Source organism: Gasterosteus aculeatus, chromosome 4, assembly GCF_964276395.1.
Source record: "Gasterosteus aculeatus chromosome 4, fGasAcu3.hap1.1, whole genome shotgun sequence".
NCBI lineage: Eukaryota > Metazoa > Chordata > Actinopteri > Perciformes > Gasterosteidae > Gasterosteus > Gasterosteus aculeatus.
In genome coordinates, this window is record NC_135691.1 from 12,684,204 (window position 1) to 12,706,599 (window position 22,396).

At 46.1% G+C, this 22,396-nt stretch overlaps 3 protein-coding genes across 16 annotated transcripts; 2 read left to right on the top strand and 1 right to left on the bottom strand.

The window, feature by feature from the left end:
• The first annotated feature begins 434 nt into the window (after positions 1-434).
• znf185 (zinc finger protein 185 with LIM domain) lies at positions 435-13,889 on the top strand. 12 transcript variants are annotated; one of them, XM_078102275.1, is made up of 34 exons: positions 435-611; positions 1,432-1,498; positions 1,815-1,932; positions 2,025-2,132; positions 2,218-2,244; positions 2,384-2,440; positions 2,522-2,572; positions 2,669-2,740; positions 2,835-2,915; positions 3,053-3,115; positions 3,291-3,422; positions 3,503-3,886; positions 4,225-4,587; positions 5,177-5,539; positions 6,241-6,306; positions 6,430-6,501; positions 6,762-6,836; positions 7,056-7,133; positions 7,259-7,339; positions 7,682-7,741; positions 7,886-7,939; positions 8,809-8,859; positions 8,967-9,011; positions 9,745-9,798; positions 9,947-10,012; positions 10,141-10,203; positions 10,472-10,576; positions 10,804-10,851; positions 11,024-11,059; positions 11,662-11,733; positions 11,836-11,910; positions 12,026-12,091; positions 12,660-12,765; positions 13,423-13,889. In XM_078102275.1, the coding sequence occupies exons 2-34, from the start codon at positions 1,489-1,491 to the stop codon at positions 13,522-13,524; spliced, it is 3,204 nt and encodes a 1,067-aa protein (XP_077958401.1). In that variant the 5' UTR covers positions 435-611; positions 1,432-1,488; the 3' UTR covers positions 13,525-13,889. The 12 variants fall into 12 exon arrangements, with proteins under 12 accessions (XP_077958401.1, XP_077958402.1, XP_077958411.1 ...); XM_078102276.1 differs by having other exon boundaries at positions 9,950-10,012; XM_078102285.1 differs by having other exon boundaries at positions 3,291-3,413; positions 3,632-3,886.
• pofut4 (protein O-fucosyltransferase 4) lies at positions 13,844-19,286 on the bottom strand. Of its 2 annotated transcripts, XM_040174748.2 has the most exons (6): positions 18,657-19,286; positions 17,478-17,723; positions 16,834-17,172; positions 16,309-16,689; positions 15,069-15,691; positions 13,844-14,888 (listed from the first exon to the last, which is right to left on the bottom strand). In XM_040174748.2, the coding sequence occupies exons 2-6, from the start codon at positions 17,478-17,480 to the stop codon at positions 14,738-14,740; spliced, it is 1,497 nt and encodes a 498-aa protein (XP_040030682.1). In that variant the 5' UTR covers positions 17,481-17,723; positions 18,657-19,286; the 3' UTR covers positions 13,844-14,737. The 2 variants fall into 2 exon arrangements, with proteins under 2 accessions (XP_040030682.1, XP_040030683.1); XM_040174749.2 differs by lacking the exon at positions 17,478-17,723 and having other exon boundaries at positions 18,657-18,974.
• On the top strand, positions 18,472-22,311 carry rab9b (RAB9B, member RAS oncogene family). Of its 2 annotated transcripts, none has more exons than XM_040174754.2 (2): positions 18,472-18,585; positions 19,407-22,311. In XM_040174754.2, the coding sequence occupies exon 2, from the start codon at positions 19,461-19,463 to the stop codon at positions 20,070-20,072; it is 612 nt and encodes a 203-aa protein (XP_040030688.1). In that variant the 5' UTR covers positions 18,472-18,585; positions 19,407-19,460; the 3' UTR covers positions 20,073-22,311. The 2 variants fall into 2 exon arrangements, with proteins under 2 accessions (XP_040030688.1, XP_040030687.2); XM_040174753.2 differs by lacking the exon at positions 18,472-18,585 and adding an exon at positions 18,681-18,799.
• Positions 22,312-22,396: the final 85 nt, after the last annotated feature.

The following is a 22,396-nucleotide window of genomic DNA, read 5'->3' on the forward strand; positions in this document are numbered from 1 at the left end:
GCTGATGGTTCCAGTTTCCTTGAAGGTAAAATGTCTCTTATTTCAAATAGGATATTAGATGTCAATACCATCCAAATAAGTCATTTTATTGACGTTTCTGTTTACTTCCGCTTGCCTCGGTTGGTTCAGCTGTGTGTTGTTATCGATCTCATTTTAATGATGCGTGTGCTTCCCGTGTTCTCCTGCCCAGTGAGCGTGAGAGCAGCGGTCCCACCGGGGACGTTGCTGCAGGCCGCTTGGTTCGCGTGGGCCACGCTGTGCACCCCGTCGCCTTACTCCTTCTCAGAAATGTAATGGTGAGCCACCTGTACGGCAGGTATGTGCCCGCCAACTCCCGTAAACATAATGCGGATGTAGTAAACAAGAAATGAGTACTTAGCAACCTCAATCTCTCACACACACACACACTCTGCTCCACCCTCCCCCCCCATCCTATCTTCCTTAACTGGCTGGGCTTGTTAGTGCTCACGCCCGTACCTGTTCGCTGAAACAGCGAGCGAGACACCTGTCAGACAGAGAAAGACGTTCTCTCCCTCTCAGGGACACTGAAGACACGGACTCTCGGACTGAGCAGGGTGGATAGTTCTCTCCTGGGAATAAAGTGAAAGCAGGTAGGTGCTGCGGCTGGTTATTGTCAACAGGGTTGAAAGTATGCGGGTAGATTCTTTGTATTCGGGTCAGTCAGTGATCAGCAGCTGTGAGGACGGAAACATCTAAGAGAAACCAGTCTTGATGTATGAACGGTTGGAGTGTCGTCTGGGGATTGTCGGGGCTCGTGCTCGTGTTTTCTTTGGGTGTTTCCCCGTCATGATTGCAGTTGAGTTTTCCGTCCTGCTTCCTGTTTGTCTTTAAATGCTGTTGCTCTTCATGAATCATTTAACCCCTTTCGGGCCAAAGTGCTAAACCTAAGACAAGTACGCCTCCCAAGCCCTCTGTGTGTTTGTTGTGTCACCAGAGATATTGCGGTGAAAAGGAGTGAATTCTGAGCCTCGGGAGTTTTCACGTTAGATTTGCATTCTGAATTTAGTTCCATTTTTCATGAGCTGTAGTCCGCGCCTACTTTCCTCTTCAGTTCCCAGGGCGTTGGGTTTCCCGCTGAGTGGGGCTCTTTTGACCTTTTAAATAACTGGGTAGTCATTTCATTTTAATATGTACGCAAGGAAGTAATCTCTACTACTCATCCTCAACAGCATATTTTGTATCCAAACACAAGGGGTGAGAGTGCATTTGCAATCAGCCAACATCAGTGTTTTTCAGAAAGTGGCAGGACAGGATCGTCTGCATAGCTAAAGGACGACACCAAAGAATGCTTTTACTTTACACACGTCCTTCACTGGGAGGGAACATGACCAATCTAAAAACGACTTCATTTCACAATCAATGTCAATTTTCTGCCATTTCACCGTGAGGTTTGTCCATATATATTTTCAGCTGCCTGGTAAAGATAACAAACCAAAGGATTGAGAGACTTCGCCCCCCAGAGCAAGCATGTCAAAACGTGAGTACGGCTGAATGTGAGACGGTCGCGTTTTCTTCCAATGGAAGCAGAGCGCGTCCGCCTGCGTTTCTCTGCGGCGAGCTGATGACTCCGTCACTTCTGATCTTCTCTCATCGCCTTGAGTGGACGCAAAAAAACAAACAAAAAAAAAAAATCACAAGTAGTGGATTATGTGTTTGTGTGTTGGCCCAACGGGGATCGATAATCACGCATGCCATCAAGCACACAGTGATGGAGATGTCCTTGGACGCGGCCTGCCGCGCGCGCGCGTGTGTGTGTGTGTGTGTAATACCAAGTGCGTGGGTTTGTGTCTCAGAGGCGGACAAAGAATCTGTGTTCCTCACCACCAAAGTGAGGACCAAGCTGAAGGGAGACGGCAGCTGGTTGCAGCGGCGCAACGAAGCCCAGGGTGAAACCAACGAGGAGAAGCCGTGGTGAGGCCGCCGAGTTTAAGTAGCCGCGTCGTCCACCGTAACGGCCACTCGAATCGACAAAAACCTTTTTGGTTTCCTCTGGGAACACGCAGGTTAGCAGAAGTGAGGGCAGGACGTTTGAACGGAGAACCCGTGGAGACCAGTCCGGCGTCGTCACCAACAACATCCACTCCGCCGGACGTAAAGGCCGACGCCGAGAGGTAAACGCGGACCTCTAAGGTCACAGAGTTGTGCCACTACGTGCTGCTGTGCAATATGTGCTGAGTCTCTGTTTTGAATTTATAGAACACCGGCGTCAGGATTCCTGATCAGGTGAGATTAACACACGCACACTTAGATCACCAAACTGTAGATCTATTCAAGCGCTGAGAAATGGCACCAAACACTGGGCTTTTTATTTGAACTATAGTCGACATTATTGGGGAAAAAAAGGGTTTTGTTCTACTTTCAGAGGTGTTTTCACTAAACTAGAGAGTCCTACTTCGTCTTCAACGAGTAACGGCGTTAGGTAAGAGCTTCTCCTGCTTAAACAAGCTTCATTGTGTGACCAGACACTCCCACTTTAATGCGATCTGTTATTGTTTGACAGTCAAACAGCGACACAATTCCCCAAGAAACCCTCAGAAAGCTACAAGAAAATGTGAGCGCTCGAGAAATCGGTTTCCCCAGTCGACCGCCATCAGATGAGTGAGAACATGTTTTGACGAGGTGTATGTTTTGCACTTCTGTTCCTTAGAGCCCCCTACACGGTGAGGCCCACCGCAGGGAACCAGGAGGCCCAGCTGAGCAGCGAGGAGCAGGAGAAACGGTATTGTCCTCGCGCAAAAGCACGCCATCCAATTTGAACTCGCGTGACCCCGGAGAGGAGATTACTCTAACGTCATAACGACTCATTCATACAGGACGGAGGCTGCCAGCAGTGTTCTGATGAAATCTGCAGTCAGGCAACGGTCCTATGTGCTTTCTGCTGCTAAGAAATATGAGTATGTATGTCTTATGTCACGCTCCCGAATGCTTATTTTAACGCTCAAGTTAAGTGAGTTACATAGTTTAAACGGAAAAAAGTGCTTTTCACTTACACATGAAATGTTGGGTATGTTAAAATGTGTGTTGACCTCAGGACTCAAGATATGGCGCCCGAAACCTCTTTAGCCAACAGCAGTCCAGCATTTGTAGCTAGAAGGTAATTTCTTCCTCTGTCAACGCTTTAATACAAAAAAGAAACTTGTGATCTTTACCTTATCTATCCACTGTGTGTGTGTGTGTGTGTGTGTGTGTGTGTGTGTGTGTGTGTGTGTGTGTGTGTGTGTGTGTGTGTGTGTGTGTGCGCACATCTGTGCTCGGCTACGAATGTACAGGGTGGAGACAGTTGATGATGATGATGATGAGAGCGCTGCGACACCAGCACCTGCCAGCAATCCGCCCACCTCCCCCGCTGCGCCCGTCACATCTGTTGCCGCCGCCGCGCCTGAGCCCAAACCGGCGAGCGTGTAGGTCCCGTGCCGCCTTCCTACATGCGGTGCAACGAGTGCAAGGCTTCAAAATCATTCATTACGGTTATTCTTTACAGAGCCGACGCTGCGCCTGCGGCCCTGAAGGTGGTGAAACCCGCCCCGGGGCCTGTGAAGGACGCCCCCCCGCCAGGGCCTGTTGCAGTAAAGGATCCGTTTGAAGACACGCAGCCGGGTTGCACCAAGGTGGCCGCTCCTGCCCCTGTTCTCATCCCGGAGTGCTTTCAAGCTGTCCCTACGCAGCCAGAAGCAAAGGCCTCGGCCTTTTCCGGGCGAGTCAACACTCCTCTGGTTGACCTCGCCCCAGCGGCGCCAAGCCCGGCGTCTTCTACTCCAGCAGCCCCCGTCCCGTCTACGCCCGTCCCTCTGACACCTGCCCCAGTGTCCCCAGTGAAGACCGAAGCAAAACCAGAGTTCGTACCGAAACCGGCTCCACAGCTAAGGTGAGAGTTCCACTAAACGTGATCAGTGCTGCCACATATTTTAACAAAAGTGCTGGAAGTAGTTTGTGTTTTAGTACAATAATATCTACTTAATGCATGCTTGCACTCAAGTACGGAAGGAATACTTCAACCTGCAGTCAGGTTGTGTATGTGCTTTTTGCTGCTGCTGCTAAGAAATATGAGTGTGTCTTATATCACTCCACCAAATGCTCATCTTAACCGTCAATCCGCGCGAGTTACATGGTTTAAACGGACTTTGAAAAAATGTGCTTTTCACTTACACATGAAATGTTGAGTATTTAGGGAAGAACTTATGTTAAAATGTTTGTTGACCTCAGGACTCAAGAGAGCGCTGCGACACCAGCACCTGCCAGCAATCCGCCCACCTCCCCCGCGCCGCCCGTCACATCTGTTGCCGTTGCCGCCGCCGCGCCTGAGCCCAAACCGGCCGCTCCTGCCCCTGTTCTCATCCCGGAGTGCTTTCAAGCTGTCCCTACGCAGCCAGAAGCAAAGGCCTCTGCCTTTTCCGGGCGAGTCAACACTCCTCTGGTTGACCTCGCCCCAGCGGCGCCAAGCCCGGCGTCTCCTACTCCAGCAGCCCCCGTCCCGTCTACGCCCGTCCCTCGGACACCTGCCCCAGTGTCCCCAGTGAAGACCGAAGCAAAACCAGAGTTCGTACCGAAACCGGCTCCACAGCTAAGGTGAGAGTTCCACTAAACGTGTTCAGTGCTGCCACATATTTTAACAAAAGTGCTGGAAGTAGTTTGTGTTTTAGTACAACAACATCTACTTAATGCATGCTTGCACTCAAGTACGGAAGGAATATTTCAACCTGCAGTCAGGTTGTGTATGTGCTTTTTGCTGCTGCTGCTAAGAAATATGAGTGTGTCTTATATCACTCCACCAAATGCTCATCTTAACCGTCAATCCGCGCGAGTTACATGGTTTAAACAGACTTTGAAAAAATGTGCTTTTCACTTACACATGATATCAGGAATCAGGAAACATTTATTAGCCAAAATATGTCAAACATACAAGGAATTTGTCTTGGCGGTTAGTGCGCGACAGTAGACAGACAAGACAACAGTGCACAAGTAATAAAATAAAGTGGAATGAAATGCTAAGGCTATGGGTTAGTATAAAATAAAGTTAAAAAATTTTAAATATTAAAAAGTTAAAAAGAAAAATATTAAGCATAAAGTGCACTAACGAACAAGTAACAGACAAGAGACAAAGTGACAAGTTGAGTATTTAGGAAAGAACTTATGTTAAAATGTTTGTTGACCTCAGGACTCAAGAGAACGCTGCGACACCAGCACCTGCCAGCAATCCGCCCACCTCCCCCGCCCCGCCCGTCACATCTGTTGCCGTTGCCGCCGCCGCGCCTGAGCCCAAACCGGCCGCTCCTGCCCCTGTTCTCATGCCGGAGTGCTTTCAAGCTGTCCCTACGCAGCCAGAAGCAAAGGCCTCTGCCTTTTCCGGGCGAGTCAACGCTCCTCTGGTTGACCTCGCCCCAGCGGCGCCAAGCCCGGCGTCTCCTACTCCAGCAGCCCCCGTCCCGTCTACGCCCGTCCCTCGGACACCTGCCCCAGTGTCCCCAGTGAAGACCGAAGCAAAACCAGAGTTCGTACCGAAACCGGCTCCACAGCTAAGGTGAGAGTTCCACTAAACGTGATCTGTAAGTGATAGCGATGGAAGTAGTTTGTGTTAAATAACTGCTATCGACTTAATGCATGCTTGCACTTAAGGGAAGGATCTGAATACTTCCACCACTGCATAGTATTTTTATCAGTGTACTTTATCTCTGACATCAGTGATGGTAAGCCTCAAACGTGTCTGTCAAGGTATTTTTGTCTTTAACGTAATGAATGAATTACATTACATTATTACATTACGTGTAACTTAGCTGACGCTTTTATCCAAAGCGACTTACAATAAGTGCATTTCAACCATAGGGTACAAACTCAGGAGAACAAGAAAGTTACAATTTACAATTTGCTATAGATGAGTGGCGTTATAAGTAGCCTACAATTTAAGTGCTACAATTTGTTAGTCTTTAGTCGAGGTGGAGTCTGAAGAGGTGTGTCTTTAGTTTGCGGCGGATGATGTGAAGGCTCTCTGCGGTCCTGGTGTCTTCAGAGAGCTCGTTCCACCATTTCGAAGCAAGGACAGCAAAGAGTCGAGACCTAGTTGAGTGTTTTGCTCTCAGTGAGGGAGGAACAAGCAGTTTTCCAGATGCAGAGCGGATATAATTCATAATTCTTAAGCAAAGCTTTGATGTATGCCTTTTATGTGGTTTTCCCTGTGCTTGTTTGCTCTTATTCTACTCACGTATAGGATCTTTTTTTTCACAGCTCCGGTGTTGACACGCTCACCAACTTGTCCAACACCCTCATTACTTTCAACTCAAGTTCCACCAGGTACTTGAAAAAAAAATACCAAAGATGAAAGAAGGATAAAAGGAAAAAATGTGAAGAAAAAAATAGACCTTCACGTTCCAACCTCAACACCCATGTGATAATAAGAGTGTATTTCCTCTCCAGCTTTGTGGATGACGCGCCAGTGCTGGCAGAGGAAGAAGCAGGTTCAGCGAACAGTCACACTACAGAGAATGGGTATAAAACAAACAACTTCCTCATCCATGTCATAGCAGGATTGGCAGGAAAAGAGATAATGGCTGACTGCCACTGTGTTCACTTTAAAGTAACCACAAAACAACCCGCATCTCTATTTCAGGTGCTTTAAAGTCCCTCACACGAGAGTCTGTCCCTAGTTGGACTTGATGAAGTGTAGCACTTCAGAATAATGTAATATGCAGATGTACGAAGACTTGCCGAAGCCGCCGCGCTCATTTGTTTTCTCCTGCTGTGTGCAGTGATGAAGAGGAGGCAGATCCAGAGCTCGGCAGCCGGGAACCACTCACAGATGATCTCCTGGCTTTCACCGACGGGTCAGTTAGAAACACGTCCTTGTTTTGAGGACCTCACATTAGACATCCTCCTAATACCCACAAGGTGGCACTGCTGGACTTCTAACGACCCACCCTCCCCCTTCCGCTGCCTCCTCCACCTCAACTGGCCTATTCCTGCCCCGAAATCTCCTCTGAATCCGAAACACCTCTTTTGTTTATCACCGCAATCTCCTCTTCCTCTTCATCCTTCCGCCGCAGTCCCGAGGAGAGCAGAGCAGAGCCCGCCCCCCCCAGCCCGGGACGCTGGAGTCAGGATCTGCTTAGTGAACTAAACAGGTACAGGAAGGAGAGCTCTTTTCTCGCCCAGGCCCCAAATACAGATGCTATGCAAATCATTTAAATATTAACCAATAGCTCCCTTGTCCCTTGTGTCTGTTTTTTTTTTTTTTTTTTTTTTTTAGTGCGTCAAAGCCGGAAAAGACCAGTGGCCCCCTGGATTTCCTGGCTAACGATGTCATTCCAATCAACACGGAGGCCCGCAGGTGAGAAAGAGACGGGCTCGCGGTGGCCTCTGCTCCCCTTCCTCGCGTACCACTAATACTCATCACTGCAGATGAGGGAGCCGAACGGCCCGGCTCCCCGAGGTGTACGATTTTTAATAAAACTCCATCCGCCAACAAGTTTGATCCATGAATCCGGGCTCCTCTACTTGCAGCGTTCTATTTCAACCCGCGTTCGATAGAAACGCGGTGGCGGATTCCTGAAGCGACCGACGCAACGCGTTGAAGCGGAAAGCCACGTCTTACATCTGCGCCGCAACTGTGAATTGAAGGAAATGTTCTGTACTGATTAGTACTGCTGCCTTTTGTTTTTGTCTCCGCCAGGCTCAACGCGCAGCGGAAGGAGGAGAAACGGACGGATGAAACAGCCGGAGACACACAAAGGTAGAAGGAGATGGCAGGCTGCTCTTAAACTATTATCTATCTGTGCAGAGCTGTTCCTGCTCAGAAATGAGTTCCGTCCAGATATGTCTTGGTGATTTATACTAACTCTGCCTGCAACTGTGCTGCGTTCTCCCTTACCCACAGCCTCACGGAGACCGTCACCATAACCACCAAAACTGTGATCATTACTGACAAAAGGTACGAGCACACACACACACACGCACACACACACACACACACACACACACACACACACACACAGTCTATTCTGTACTATATTAGGATGTTTTTTCCTGCTTGTTAAATTGTTCAGTGGGTTCCAAAGCTCTTCTAATGGACCGGCACTGTAAATAGTGCATGAGAAGAACCACGCTTACCTTCAGTTGGCCTCTTTTCCCTTCCCACGGTGCCATTCATTTGTACCGCTCTCCTCGCTGTCTTACTTTCCCATCATCGCGCCCGCATGCAGCCGCGAGGCCAATGCCGATCCATGGAGCTCACACGCGCACACCACGGTGACTGAGTCGAGGTAGTTTATTCGCTGCAGCGTGGCACAGGTGCTGGTGTGTAACGGTGTCTGCGTTAAAGCGTGTGCAATAAAGTCTGTCGATGTGTTGAGGAAGGGTTTACTCTGCTGACAATAAATGGAAACGGAAATGTTCTTAAAAATGTGATTCAATTGTCAAGTAGATTCTCATCCCAGATTAAACAGGCAATTAAGTTAATAAAAAATGATTGTTAAGGAAAGGATGCATTGTTTGAAGACGAGGAGAAAACCGATAATGCAGATTTATTCAGTTGTCAGTAATCGTTGTAGACTGAAGACAGGGTTCATTGCGGCTGAAGGAAACTTCTTTTTGCTGCAGAATCGTCTTTCCATTTGTCAAAGACACCCAGATTGTGATTTTTTTTTGATTGCGTTTGGCCTCGGGCTCCTCTGTGTTTCTGTTTACCATTCAAACTGCATTAAATCTTTCCATTATGAGTCAATGTGATCAAAATTCCTCTGACACAAGATGGGCCATGCTGACAATTGAGAGTGAAATCAGTGTGAAATTGTTTTTCAGCTCGGCTGATCCCTTTGATCCATATCCGATAGGGACCACATCCTCTAACAGGTAATCATATTGGTTTGGAGCTTTGACTGTTTTCCAGCCAGCCAGATAGCATCTCGGCATGCATAATGCAGCAGTTCCTGATTATGAGCCACTTTTCTCTATTGCAGCTCCTCTGACCTGCTACAGCCTGAGTCTGATGTTTCCAACAACAGGTACTGGAATGACAATGCAAATGACTATGCAAATTACCCGTTTTCTGCATTGTATTCTTTGTTTGTAATACAGATATGATCATATTGCTACATAATATTAGAACTAGGACAACTGCTTCACTTTGTTGTGATCAACAGCTTTTATGCCAGATAAACTGAGCAGTGTGGTATAATGTAGACTCCACCTTTTGAATAGATATGGGGGTTTCTTTAGTGCATCACTTACTTTCATGCGACCCAAGTCCAGAATCTGAATAGATGGCGCTAATGAAACCTCTCCTCTGTCATCCACCTAACTGTGAAGTGAAGCCTCTCTGAAATTAATAATTATGTTCTTCACCAATTAGCTTTACCAATTCAGTTCAAAAATAGAGAAAAATAAGATAAAAAAGGCCACGGTGCCATTTTCCAATTGGTTATTTTGTCCATGAAAATGTCTTAAGATTTGAGAATTAATTTTCTATTTGACTAATTAATTAATAAACGAACCATAAGCTATAACTCTATTGTGACTTTTTTTAGAGTGTATTTTGGCACATTATGCCTTTCTTATAGAGTTGAGTGATGACAGAAAATGAGCGACGGCAAGCATCAAAGATCCCCAGCCGGGCATCGTGTTCCATAATCAGCCCTTCAAACCCCACGGCACCCAATTTCCTGAAATTCTAATGTTTTACTTCACGTCACTCTCCCCCTTTTTTTTCTTGTGTGTGTGTGTGCGTCTGTTTGACAGTCATGTGTTGGATTCCCATTCAGACCTAATCTCTATCAACACTGACGCCACGAGGTATCAAACAGAGTTTAGTGCATAATTGTGTTAAGAGTGCAGGGAAGTCTGAGCGGTTCTCTCAACGTGCGCACATTACGGCCTCGTATGCCGGTCTGTCATGGCTTCTGCATCCTCTCTGTCTCTCTCTCTCTCCCCCCGGTGGCAGCAGTCAGCGGACATGGGCGCGCACATGGCAAACCAGCCCCCCCCAGCAGGAGAACAACGAAGAGAGGTGAAGAAACGCATCGATTTACTCTTCCGCTTCCACACAATATGCTCCACTATGTTTCACTCATCTACACGCGCACCCATCCGTGTCCATTATGCGCTAAAAGCCTTTCAATGTATTTCCCCTCTCAGCCAAGAAGCTTTGCCAGCAGCCCAAATGCTAGATGAAGAGACGCTGGTCAGGTTTGAGAGAAAGTAAGTCATCTTTTCTTTTTTTTTTTTTTAAAGCCCCCCCTGTGTGTATTTGTTGTCTTTTTTCCAACTAGGCTTTTGCGGCTACTCGTTGAGCCGGATAACATTGTGCACTGGTGCTGATTTTAAAATAGGTCAGACACATATTTGTTACAACGTTTCTTCACAGCTGCGGTAAACGGATCTCCTTGAAGGCTTTTTTTTACCATACAAAGACTAAAAATGTGTTATCCTCTCATGCTAATACGGGATGTCTTTGTTTGTGCTCAAGGTCAGCTGAGAATGACTCCCCATGGGACAGGTGGACGTCCCCCACGGTCTATACTCTCCCAGTCACTACAGGAGAAGAGGAGGAGGAGGAGGAGGAGGCGGAAAGGTAAGGTGGCTCCTTGGTGACTGGGCTCATTAAAAGCCATTTAACCACTTTATTTTTCACAATTTCATTACAGCATCTTAAGGCCTGTCGACCATATAATGAAGATAAATAAGTTGAAACTTCTCCACAGTTCAGTCTGAGAATAATCAACTGGTTTGCAATATTTTGACTTCCTCACCCGTACTGGCAGACTTTTTCATGATGCAGGGTTGTCCTCTGTTTTCCAGCACGGAGTACAAACAGACAGAGACGGTCACAACCATCACCACTATCAGGTTTGAATGATTGATTCATGATGGAAAAACTGTGTAGTTAAGAAGGAAATGACAGCGTGAGAAGCATTTACCATCACAACGCGCAGGGAAGAGACGGGTCGGAATGAGGCATCCTGCAGTAATAGAAAAGACATCACACCCGGTTGATAAATCCAGTTTCTCTACTTTCCAGGGAGAGACTGAGTGAAGAACAGCCTGTTGTGGATCGGTAAGTTCATCATCTTAATGTCAGACACGTGCAAGAATACTTTCCGGTATGCAGATTTTTTTTAACTTTTGTAAAAGACGGCCTTCTTTCACTGGAGATTCATGTATTTTATTTCAAGCAAGGAATTGCTGCTGCATGTAAATTGAATGTATAGATGAACATAAACCCTCTTTCATGTATTACACCTCCACCCCTTTTTGTCCCCGCGTTTATGAGCAAGGGAGGGAATTTAGCTTGTGTCATCAGAAGACTGCAGTCTGGATCTAATGCTACCTGCAACCCCTGTTATTCCCGATTAAACAGACGCCTGAACATTACTGAAGCTAAATGACAAGATCTGCTCTCCCATTGTCTTTCAATTTGCCCTCATTTCCTTCCCTCTAATTATCATCCTCCAGATGTCAGATTAATGATGTGTATTAGGGATGTCCTTTTGTCACATCGCAGCCCGTTTAACAGCGCCGCATTAACAAGCGATGGCAGAAAGTGATTACCTCCAGAGCAACGTTTGACAGATGCGGAGTCCTCCTGTACAACCCGTCACACTGCGGTTGTCAGTGAGTGAAAGATGGGGCTCACGCTGCTGCACTCTGTCTCCGCAGGTATGAAACCTATTCCAGGAGCGTGACAGAAGAAGACCAGCGTGTCCTAACGCCAGAACCCGAGGCCAAGAGGTGAGCGATGCTAACAGACGACACATTTAAATCAAAGCGACAGCTAATATTTTAGCCGAGCGCATTAACTCAATCTTCCTTTCGACGTGCTTGCGGCTCAAGGGGTTTCGTGTACCTGAAGGAGTACGTCAACGCAACAGAGCTGTCCTTGCACAATGCCAGAGACACACCCGACAGGTAGGACCAGCGCGCGGCGGTTTACACAATCAAATAATAAGATTGTTGCGATTTCAACACTGTTTTTAACAATGATTTACTGACTACTCTTTTTTTTTTTTTTTTTTTGCTACAGTGGGTCAGATTATGTGACATCCAGCTCCACCAGTTACTCCTACAACAGCCCCTCCACCTACTCGAGGTAATAACACAAGTCCTTAAATGCTTAATATACCTGCCGGCAGCTGCTTTCTGGATCTGAAACTAAACATTACTCTTCAGCGCAAACACTTCTGCTTTCGCATTTCCTTTAGTTCCAATAGTTTTATTGTCATTGCCACATCAGCTATTTTCAGCGTGTGCGTTGGGCCAGTTCAACTCCAACTTCTGCTATTTCAAATGATTCATGTGCAAATTCTCAGCAGCGAGAATACAAATGTTGTCTTGAGATGCTTCTTTTTTCCCCTGTATTTTACATTTCTCTTACGCAACACCTCAACTTACTCCTAACCTGCTTTAAACCAGACTCTAGCCTAAGCCCCGTCTCCCCCCGTCTCCCCCTGCCGTGTCATTTCCACACAAGCAAGCAGTTAAGCAGAAATACCAACCAGCCAGCTCATTAGGAGGCAAAGCAGGTGTAATAATGAAAGGACTATTTACACTCCGGACAGAAAGGGTCACAGGTCACTCCTGCAGACTGTGCTGCGGTTGTGTGTGAGCTGCTTGAGCCGCAGCCAAAGTTCCTTGTCTCAATCGCTGTGTCTCCCCAGCGGCCTGGCGTCGTCCACCTGTAACTTCTGCGGAGAGCAGGTGGGTAATGATGCCAAGATCACCATCGAGCACCTCAACATCAACTGCCACCCCCGCTGCTTCCAGGTAACCCATCTGTCTGCTCGCATGGGGATGCAATTTGGTATTTATTGGACTATAAGATAAGGATATGGAAGTGAGCTTTTGTTTCCCTGAAGAAACTAGTTTTTACATTTAGATAAATGTGTTCATTTGCTTTTTGTAGAGACTTAGATGAAGTCTGGAGAGTCAATGTGATGCTACGGACGGTGGCCAGTTAGATTTAGTAAATGTAAACACTGTTCATTGTTCGAAACCCACCAACAGCTCTCAAACGCCTCATAAAAGTGTTAATATAACATGTTCCTGCCCCCTTTTCCGTCTTTATGCTGAGCTACGCTAATCCGCTTATAACTGTAGCTTCACAAGACAGACATGAGCGCAGTGTTGATCTCATCGGTTTCTTTATTGCAGAGCAGCCAATAAATTAACTTTGCAAAACTATTCGTTCTGATATACTGGTTTTACCTCAATACGTTGTATCTTAAGAGTCTCTGATACAAATTATGTTTAGCTAATGAGTATTGCCAGTGCATGAAGCAGGTTGAACCAGTTTGTTTTTTCGAAAGCTGCAACAGCCATAATTGTATTATGGAGCAGTAAATTAGTAGGAGAGAAATTCAAGGATAAAAACACTGCTCTTCACTCAAACCCATTTGCATTTCCATTCTCCTGATGTTTCAGTGTGGTGTGTGTAAAAAGCCAATGGGAGACCTACTCGACAGCATGTTCCTACACGGCGGGAAAGTCCACTGCGAGAGCTGCTACAGCGAAGCCTTGGACTGATTATCAAATCCCTTCTGCAGCCTCTTCTCCTCGGTCGCTTCCCTTCATGTTCATTTGCATATAAAGTGGAGAACTCACATTTTCCTCGTAGTTTGGATCGTGTCTGGTTTGAACTCAGGAGTTGTGTGCTACAGGGTGATCAAAAAGGTTGTTATAGTGATTTAATGGTTAGCGCTCATGTCATGCTAACTCGTATTGTTTGTTTTTTTTCTTCCTGGTGGTGACCGCTATATCTCGCTATGTAAACTTTGAAGGATATGTATTATGAACACACTACTACTACTGGCCAGTGGTGAATAATGATTGAATTTAGCCACAGTTGCAAATAAATGACTTTATTAAAAAGTGTTCCTCTTGATACAAAAGTGTGTTCACATGACTGTTTTGTTGAAAAAAATAAAAATGATTTATACAAAGCCGCTAGAAAAATGTGATGCAAAGTCACGTCACACAGGACTGTCACCGAGTCTCAAGCAGTCACGTGTTCTCGAAAAGCATTATTAAAACTATTCCACATAAATATCTCATAAAATAGCATCGTGTAACAAAGCTATTGGGGCGAAGTTGTTAAGTAACAGCAAAAGAAATTCCTTAGATGAGCTGTTCCTGAGTTCTATTTTGTAAAAGCAGTCGTGAATTCCCATAAGACCGATGTGCTTAACTTTACATTTGCCTTTCTTCCCACCTCTATGAAACAATACTTTCCTGGCATAGACATTTAAAATAACTGTGTACATAACTGACTTTAGCTAACAACCATCAGCTTCCTGCGGAGTGCCTGAAGAAGCTAATCGGGTTTGCTACTGGTTTGATGGGGTTCACACACAGTTGGGCACAGCTCCCTTGGCTCCGCCCCAGTTCAACAAAAATCCCCCTCCGGTGAGAATGTGCCTCTGTGGAACAATTGCACTGCAAGCAGTTAATGTTAACAATGTGAGGCGCCGTAAGGGCAATGATGGCACCTCAGTTTTAGCAATGAAAATACTACAGAACATTATCTTCCCATTACCAAACATGGGAGAAAGGACAAACGAATCATGTGAGCTAAAATCTATTCTAGCAGAACTCGATCGTTCATAAGGGTAAAGACGTTTTGTGAAAACGTGTCAGTGATTTCTGCTTCAATTTCTAATTCAAACAGAGGGCTCATAATATGGGACACCTCTGCAATCCTGGATGCGCTCCAGCCTCCCGTTTGTTTTGGAGGTCTGTGTCAGTGTTTCCCCCTGGCTCTGCTCACAGCCATGTTTTGGATGTGCTTCCACAGCAGCGAAGGGTCCGACTCGTTAAGTCTTATCAAAGACTCCAGCCCCTCTGCTTGGTCCAGGCTCTGCCAGTAATCCTGGGGCCATATTTGCAACCATCTGCAGACAGATACACCCACAGATTAGACTCGTCACAGAGGATATTTTTTAATTAGCCCATTAAAATAGACTCTCTCTCTCTCTCTCTCTCCCCCCCTCGGGACGTTGTTATTCACATTAAAGTGCAGAAAGTACCAGGCTTTCACACCTGGCATAGTGAATCATCTTAGACAAACTCACCCGTCGTCTGCAGGTAGGTCTTTGACGTGTCCGTACCCCGGGCTGGGCAGCGGGCACCCCATGTGAGAGTTGTTGGCCATCTTAGACTGAGGCGGCCGGTTCGTTTTAGGGGCTTTCCTGTTGGCTCGTTCTGCCGCCAGTCGCGCATTCTCCCGGTCGCACACGTAACATTCAAATCCATTCAGGTAATTGGGTTTACTCATGTCATTAACCCCCCACTCGCGGGTCTCCAGAGCCTCCAACAAACGGTGGTTAGTGATGCGGCTGGGGTTTTTGAACTCTAAATATTTAGCATACTCTTCATCGTCCTCATCAAGGTGTTTGAGGAATTCAGCCAGAGCTTTCGGGGAGGCAAAGTCATCCACGAGGATGGCGGAGCGGTCGTTGGGCATCCAGTCCGCCGCCACTGGGGAGCCGCGATAGACAGGCACACAGCCCTGATGGAGAGGCCGCCACAGCTTCTCCGTCATGTAATCAGGACACAGGCCGTTCTCCATCGCCAGGTGAAACTTGTAGCGTGCGACAAAATTCATGAAGCCGGCTTCTTCGCCGGTAGCCGTGGCGGTGTCCTCCAGATGGACGGGCAGAGGTTTGTTATTCAGGCATTTCCCATAAGAGTCCACCTATGGAGAGAAATATAATGAGTGAGAAAGGAGAGAGTTAGGGACCATCCTCTGGTTATTTGTGGTTTAATGGTATAAATAAAATAAAAAGCTTCATTAGACATTACTAATTATAATTCCTCGCTGGGGATTTGGACAAAGAATCCTTTTGACCTCTTGACCGGTGTGCACAAGTGTGTGTGCAAATAGAAATAAGGAGGACTAAACGGCTACATATTTTCAGTGTGATCCAGATGGTGTTTATTGCAAAGAACGGCTTAGGCAAGGTCAAAGATTGGAGACATTACTGGAAATGGCATTCAACGATAAGCAGAAATGTGTTCTGACTTTTTTACACAACAGGGACAAAACAAGACAAAAAGTATTCTAATGGAGGACAAATGCTGGAGGATGAGGAAAAAAAATGTAAATAATTTAACAAACTTTACTTTAGTACCATTGCTATTTTTTTATGATGAAATAACCGATACCCGAGACCAAGGAGACGTGCCTACGGACTATTCCATTTACAGCAATGTGAAAACATTTTACAGGAATCCTAAAAAACGATGTCCTAAACTGGAAGAAGCTTTACACCTCAAGCATGGATCTTGGTCAAAAGCATCTTTGTGTTGTACCTGAATATACTTCATGAGCTCCTGAACGTATCTGTTTCTGTCAGATGGTACATCGCAGTGGGACTGCATGTAGAGCACCGGACCCAGGCCCTTCCTCCTCAGCCGGTTCTTCTCCTCCAGGGACACGACCACAGGCCCCAGCAGGTAATCCAGCGAAGGCAGCCACTGCAGGGTCAGAGGATAGTCGGACTCCCTGCGAAACGTGGCGGTGTAGTTGAACAGCCTGATCCCCGGTCCATGGGAGAGGATGTAGTTATTCATGGGCGACTCCTCGTGGAACAGGGCCCAGGTCTGGTGGCGGAGACGAGGGAGTGGCGCCTCATACGCCCGGAAGTCTGTTCCGTAAAAGATGATGGATGTGGTCCGTTTGTACAGCTGGACCTTTCAAGATCAAACTCAGGATTACTGGCAGTCGGAAAACAACTTGACATAGTGATTATTATCAGTGTGAGCGAGCATCTGCTCTCTGTCTGAGCCAAGAGTTTCATTAAAAAACACTTCTCGAGGTTCATTCGTCTTCGGTACCTTGCGGTTGCTCGTGACCAGGCAGGACGATGTGGCACAGTCGATGCGTTCAGAGTCCCCGGGGAAATGTGGGAACAGACCTCCGCTCCACCACAGGAGGATGGGCAGCTCCTTGTTGTTGCGGCGGTCATTGTTGCCAGGTCCTCTGTATGGACCGACGGAGGCAAACTCCATCTCTGACAGAGCACTCTGGGGCTGAAAGGCCCCCCGGTCCAGTGCATCCGGTGCCCCCGGAGGAAGTTGGTCATCTGTAAAGGAGGCGAAAGAGACCCAGACCCAGCAAAGGACACCGAACAGCCCCAGACATGCACAGGGCACGAGCCTGCCCCTACCCGCCATCTACAGGGTGGACAAAAAGAGAAGAGAGAACAACACACAATACAGAGCTTACAAGTAGGTCACCCCTTTAGAACAGATCAATCAGCTGGTTTATGCCATAGGCGTGATTTAGCCTCGTTAGTACTCCCACGCTTTGTTTTGGCGCTCATCGTAAGGCACATTAAAGTATGGATGTTAGTTTTTTCTCCTCGCAGCTGAAGTTTGTAGACAAAAATCGGCGATGTTGACCAACATTTAATCATACGTGTCAGTGGTGTATCTACAGAACTAACGTTAATATCGAAGCATATTACACTGTTTCCTACCATTACCGCTGCAGCAAACACATGAAGGTGAGCTATTCTTGAGTCTTCTCACTGAAAACATACAGTTGTTGTCCTGTTGAGGGGCAGTGATGACAAAGTGATGCTCTGTTGAGCCAACGGCACAGAGGGAATCAAAACAGCCGGATTCTTCTTCTACGTATAGCTTTTTGTCTTTCTTCTTCTTCGGGTAACGAGCCAACCAACTCTACCCAGCGCCACCTGCAGCTCTGAGGTGTGTACTGCACGCTGCATAAAACCAAAAATATGCTGATTGTAAAGGTTCTGACGATTCTGGTATACGTATAATACCAATAGAGGCACATTATATATATATATATATATATATATATATATATATATATATATATATATATATATATATATATATATATATATATAATGTGCCTCTATATATATATATATATTCATGTAATTCCTTAATTTGAACTACATATTGTGAATTATATGATTTGAAAGTGGTTAACCTAATTGTGGTTAACTTAATTTCATAAAAAGGTGTAATCATTTTTCTAAATGGTTAAACATTTAAATTGTATGTCTTTACTAGTCTAACAGTTGTGTAAAAAAAATCACTCTGCTTTAAACATATGTGGGGATCTTACTTAAGTTAAAGTAGAGAGGTATTACGATCAAAATGTGCCTCGAGTACCTCAAGTAATAGCAGGCTACTTGTTATTTTCCCCTGTTAGAGTTGCACACTATTATCATAAATTGTTTAGGTAGACGTAATCCATACACTTTGGTGGTTTAGTCAATACATCCTATTTTATTATTTATATGTATATGTAGATTTTACACACATCTTAGTGACAGCTGCACATAAATGCAGCAGAGAAAAAGTAAAATATTCCCCTAGGGTAGTGCAGTAAGTATAACTTGGTACAGAACAGAAAAATGCTGAAAATCGTTCAGCCAGTAGAGGAACCAGGCCTCAAAAGTGACACTTTGATTTATACAAAACTACAGAAACGGTTTTTTTTAGGACGTGCACGTGCACCTCCCCGTTGTTGGCGGCGCGCACGTCACGACACCAAAACCTCAGTCAGCTGCAGGGACGAGCCGCGCGCGACACACCGTTAGGACAAGGGTGAGTACACATACATCTTTAACAAAAAAATCTATTTGTTATGACATTGACTCTAATGATAGATACGTCACCTCTTTGCAACATGTATTCGTAGGCTGCTTTAGATTCAGTGGCGAGAGCTGGCGGGTCGCCGGCCCGGGATGGAATGTCAACAAGCCGAGCAGCCGGCTAGCTTGTCGGCTGGATGCTCGAGGCGCTGCGCTGTTACTCTCGGGTGCGTTGAGGTTTTAGGAAAGCCTCGTTCTCGTTTCGGTTTTCGGTTCCTCGTTAACTTCACAGTTTCGCAGAGGAGCCTCGGCGAAGCCGCTAAAATCAGAGCTTTGGAGGATGCGGTTCACAGCAAACATGTCGAGTTGCATCTTTTTGATCTGCGCATGTGCAGTGGCCGCAGTCAGCTGAGGATCCCGACTCGCCCCACTAGTTATGGCGTAGGAAGAAAAGGAGAAAAACCCAAACTAGGACAAAAACCTAGAAGATTCTGCACCATTGGGTTCATTTCATGCGTGTGTATCCTATCAGTAGTCAGTAATAGTTTGTCGTTAAAGAACAACAAGACAAGCAAACAGAGACCTTTTGGCAGACACCTCGGTCCTTCACCCCTGTTGTTGTGTCCCTGAAACTAGTCAACCATTAGAAATCTCCCTTTCATGTGTTGTCTGTAAGACTGATGGTTCAATACAGATGTTGCTACAACGTCAGCCATTTCCCTCAGTTATCTACACCGAATAACCAACAAAACCGAGCTCCATAGACTGCTCTGGGTGTTCAAGTTTAACTCCCTTTTGTTAATATTGATTTCTATTTTGAATGTTTTTTTTTAGGCTAAATTGACCCTGGTCTGCCACCTGGTGTGGCGGCCCTGCTGGGTTGGAAGCATGATGGGTGGGAAGAGCCTCCTCCTGAAGGTGATCCTGCTGGGGGACGGCGGAGTGGGCAAGTCCTCGCTGATGAACCGCTACGTCACGGACCGCTTCGACTCCCAGTCCTTTCACACCATCGGAGTGGAGTTCCTGAACAGGGACCTGGAGGTCGACGGACGCCTGGTCACTCTTCAGATCTGGGACACCGCCGGCCAGGAGCGCTTCAAATCCCTGCGGACGCCGTTTTACCGAGGCGCCGACTGCTGCCTGCTCACGTTCGCTGTCAACGACCTGCAGAGCTTCCAGAACCTTGGCTGCTGGAAGAAGGAGTTCATGTACTACTCTGACGTTAAAGACCCCGAGCGCTTCCCTTTCGTGGTGCTGGGCAACAAGGTAGACGTGGAGCAGAGGGAGGTTGGCGAGGACGAAGCACGGGCCTGGTGTGAAGAGAACAGCTGCTGCCCGTACTTTGAGACCAGCGCCAAGGATGACACTAACGTCGCGGCTGCGTTCGAGGCAGCTGTCAGGGAGGTTCTGGCTGCCGAGGACCAGATTGACCACGCGCTGCTGAGCAGTACTATTGATCTCCATGGCAACCGCAGAGCCTCTCGTGGGTCTTGCTGCTGATCGGGCAGGTGTGAATCCACCTCATCTAAATCTCTCCGGCTGAAACTCGCCCATGGCCGTCTCTGAGGACTGGGCGGTATTGTCAATGGTGAGCCTACTGTAGGCGCACGGTACGGTGCACCTAATGCGGAGGGACGTGTCTTGGTCTCCGCTGGAATCAAGGTGGTTTAATTGTTGCTCTAACCAAGGTACGGGCTTAAAGTACAGGCACAATGCAACAGGCACACGCTTCCTTTGTACTCTTATCTGCTTTCAATGGTGTGTTGCATAAAACACATTTTATCCCTGCTTCAGCTTGGTCTGCCTCTGCAGGAGGAGGAGTAGTGCTATTTTTTAAATGATATAACAAATATGTCGGGTAGGGCAGCTGCCGGGAGAGTATTCCACTCCTCTCTCGAAGAACACATTCTGCCTTTTTGACAAAGCGGCACACGGTCAGACGTGCGTCCATAAGCTGATTTTTCCTGGGATTTTAGAGGGACTTTGAATACAACATCATATTTTCCTGTTCTCAGTGCTTTCGCTGGAGAGCTTAATGTATTTTCTAGACACGGATAAGGTCTGTGAGTGACAGGCTTCCCGACCCAGGCAGATGTTAAGCACGAGAACTCCCAACATCAGCACGAGGACCAATATCGTTCAAGGTACGAGGAATTTAGAATGAAGCAGGATGAACCTCTTTGTCTTCAATCGGACAGGAACTGTGAGCTTAATGTCAGCCCTTTTGTGGTGCCCTTGTTCATTCGTCTAATAGATGTATATTACCGCAGCACTATTGTGTAGCCGGAGGTGTCAGGTGTACGAGTTTGGCATTATCAGATTATTTCCAATGATCCATGTACGTGGGCCTGTTACTACGGTTCAGTGTTTCTCAAAGTTCAAAAATAGGTACTGCTTTTGCTGCTGCTGACAAACTGCTGTTTATTTTTCCGCGAAGCGCATTTTGATCCCGAGTTGTGACCATTTTACTGATGTATAGAGGTGGTTGTCATCATTTTCCAAAATGATCAATCGTTTCAGTAATATTGGCATGTTTGTAATCCTGCGACTGCTTTGTTGATTGCAAGGGCCCAACATTCCAGTCATAGTCGAAGGTCTCCTGTGCTTTGCTGGTAGCGTCACATACAGCCGTGCCGTCCGTCTGGTTATTCTGGTTCTGCGCTGAATGTGAAACAACCGGAGCGCCGTGCTAATGTCATCACCTCTCCCGTCCATTCATAAAGTATTTAGTTAAACATACATTTAGGTTTTCTGACACTTAAACAATGTTTACTTGTTTTCACCTTGGTGAGACTTTACTTTCATTTCATTGTGTTTACATAAAGGCTTCCTTTGGTTTTACTGCCAGGGATATAAAGGGTATTTTTTTGTGATATAATAATATGCTGGTATTCAATGCGTCAACCTTAAGTTTTTAATTCATTCTCAGTATTTGGATTGCGGCTGGAATAGTGTTTATTTATTGAATCTACTCAAGCATTCAAACTGCTCGTGTTTTGTTTGGTATTTCAAGTCAGAAATGGCCTCACATTTCATTGTGTGCAAAATAATGGGGAACGTTACAAGAGCTTCACTGTGAAAGCAAACCAAATCTAATCGAGTACTGTCACAAGAAGGTTCTTTGCTTTATTGTAAGCTTATAATAAAAGACTTGTTCATGAGATTAGTGTAGGTGTTGAGTACTTCCCACAGCAGGATGAGAGAAACTTAATTAACTGTGAACCGAGTGGGCATTTGAACTAAATCAGGCTGGAAGCCCACATTCAAAGCAGAAGTGACGACCGTTAGCTTATCATGTCTTCTGTGTTCATTTCTTCTGGCTTAAACGGATTGTTTTGTCTAGTTACCCTTTAAAAATGTAGCATTTCTCACTGTTTACCTTAGAACCAGTGGGTACATGGTAGCATAACCTCAAGATGCTGTCTTACATCAGATGATTTTATGTTGCTGTAATATTTATGAATGTAAAAGATCATTTCTTTGGGCTGTCAATGGTTGATGTAAATTGCAAGGGCATTGGCTTTACAACTATGTGCAAAATGACACTGAACATCTGCCCCACCGATGTGTGAAAGTTACACTGTTCATCTCCATCATGTGTTGGTCTATTCGGGGAGACTTCCATCGCTCTTTCTGCACTCGGCGGGATACGGATGGTTGTGCCAATGTGCTGGCAAAGCCGTGAATACTCTCCGGTGCTTGGCTACAAATAAAACATGCAACATACCAAATGGAGAAACCATCGTTTTGGAAATTCATGAATGTGTGCCTTTATGAAATATTTTTTAAAGTTTTAAAAACAAGAGCTCTTACACGTTTTAAAA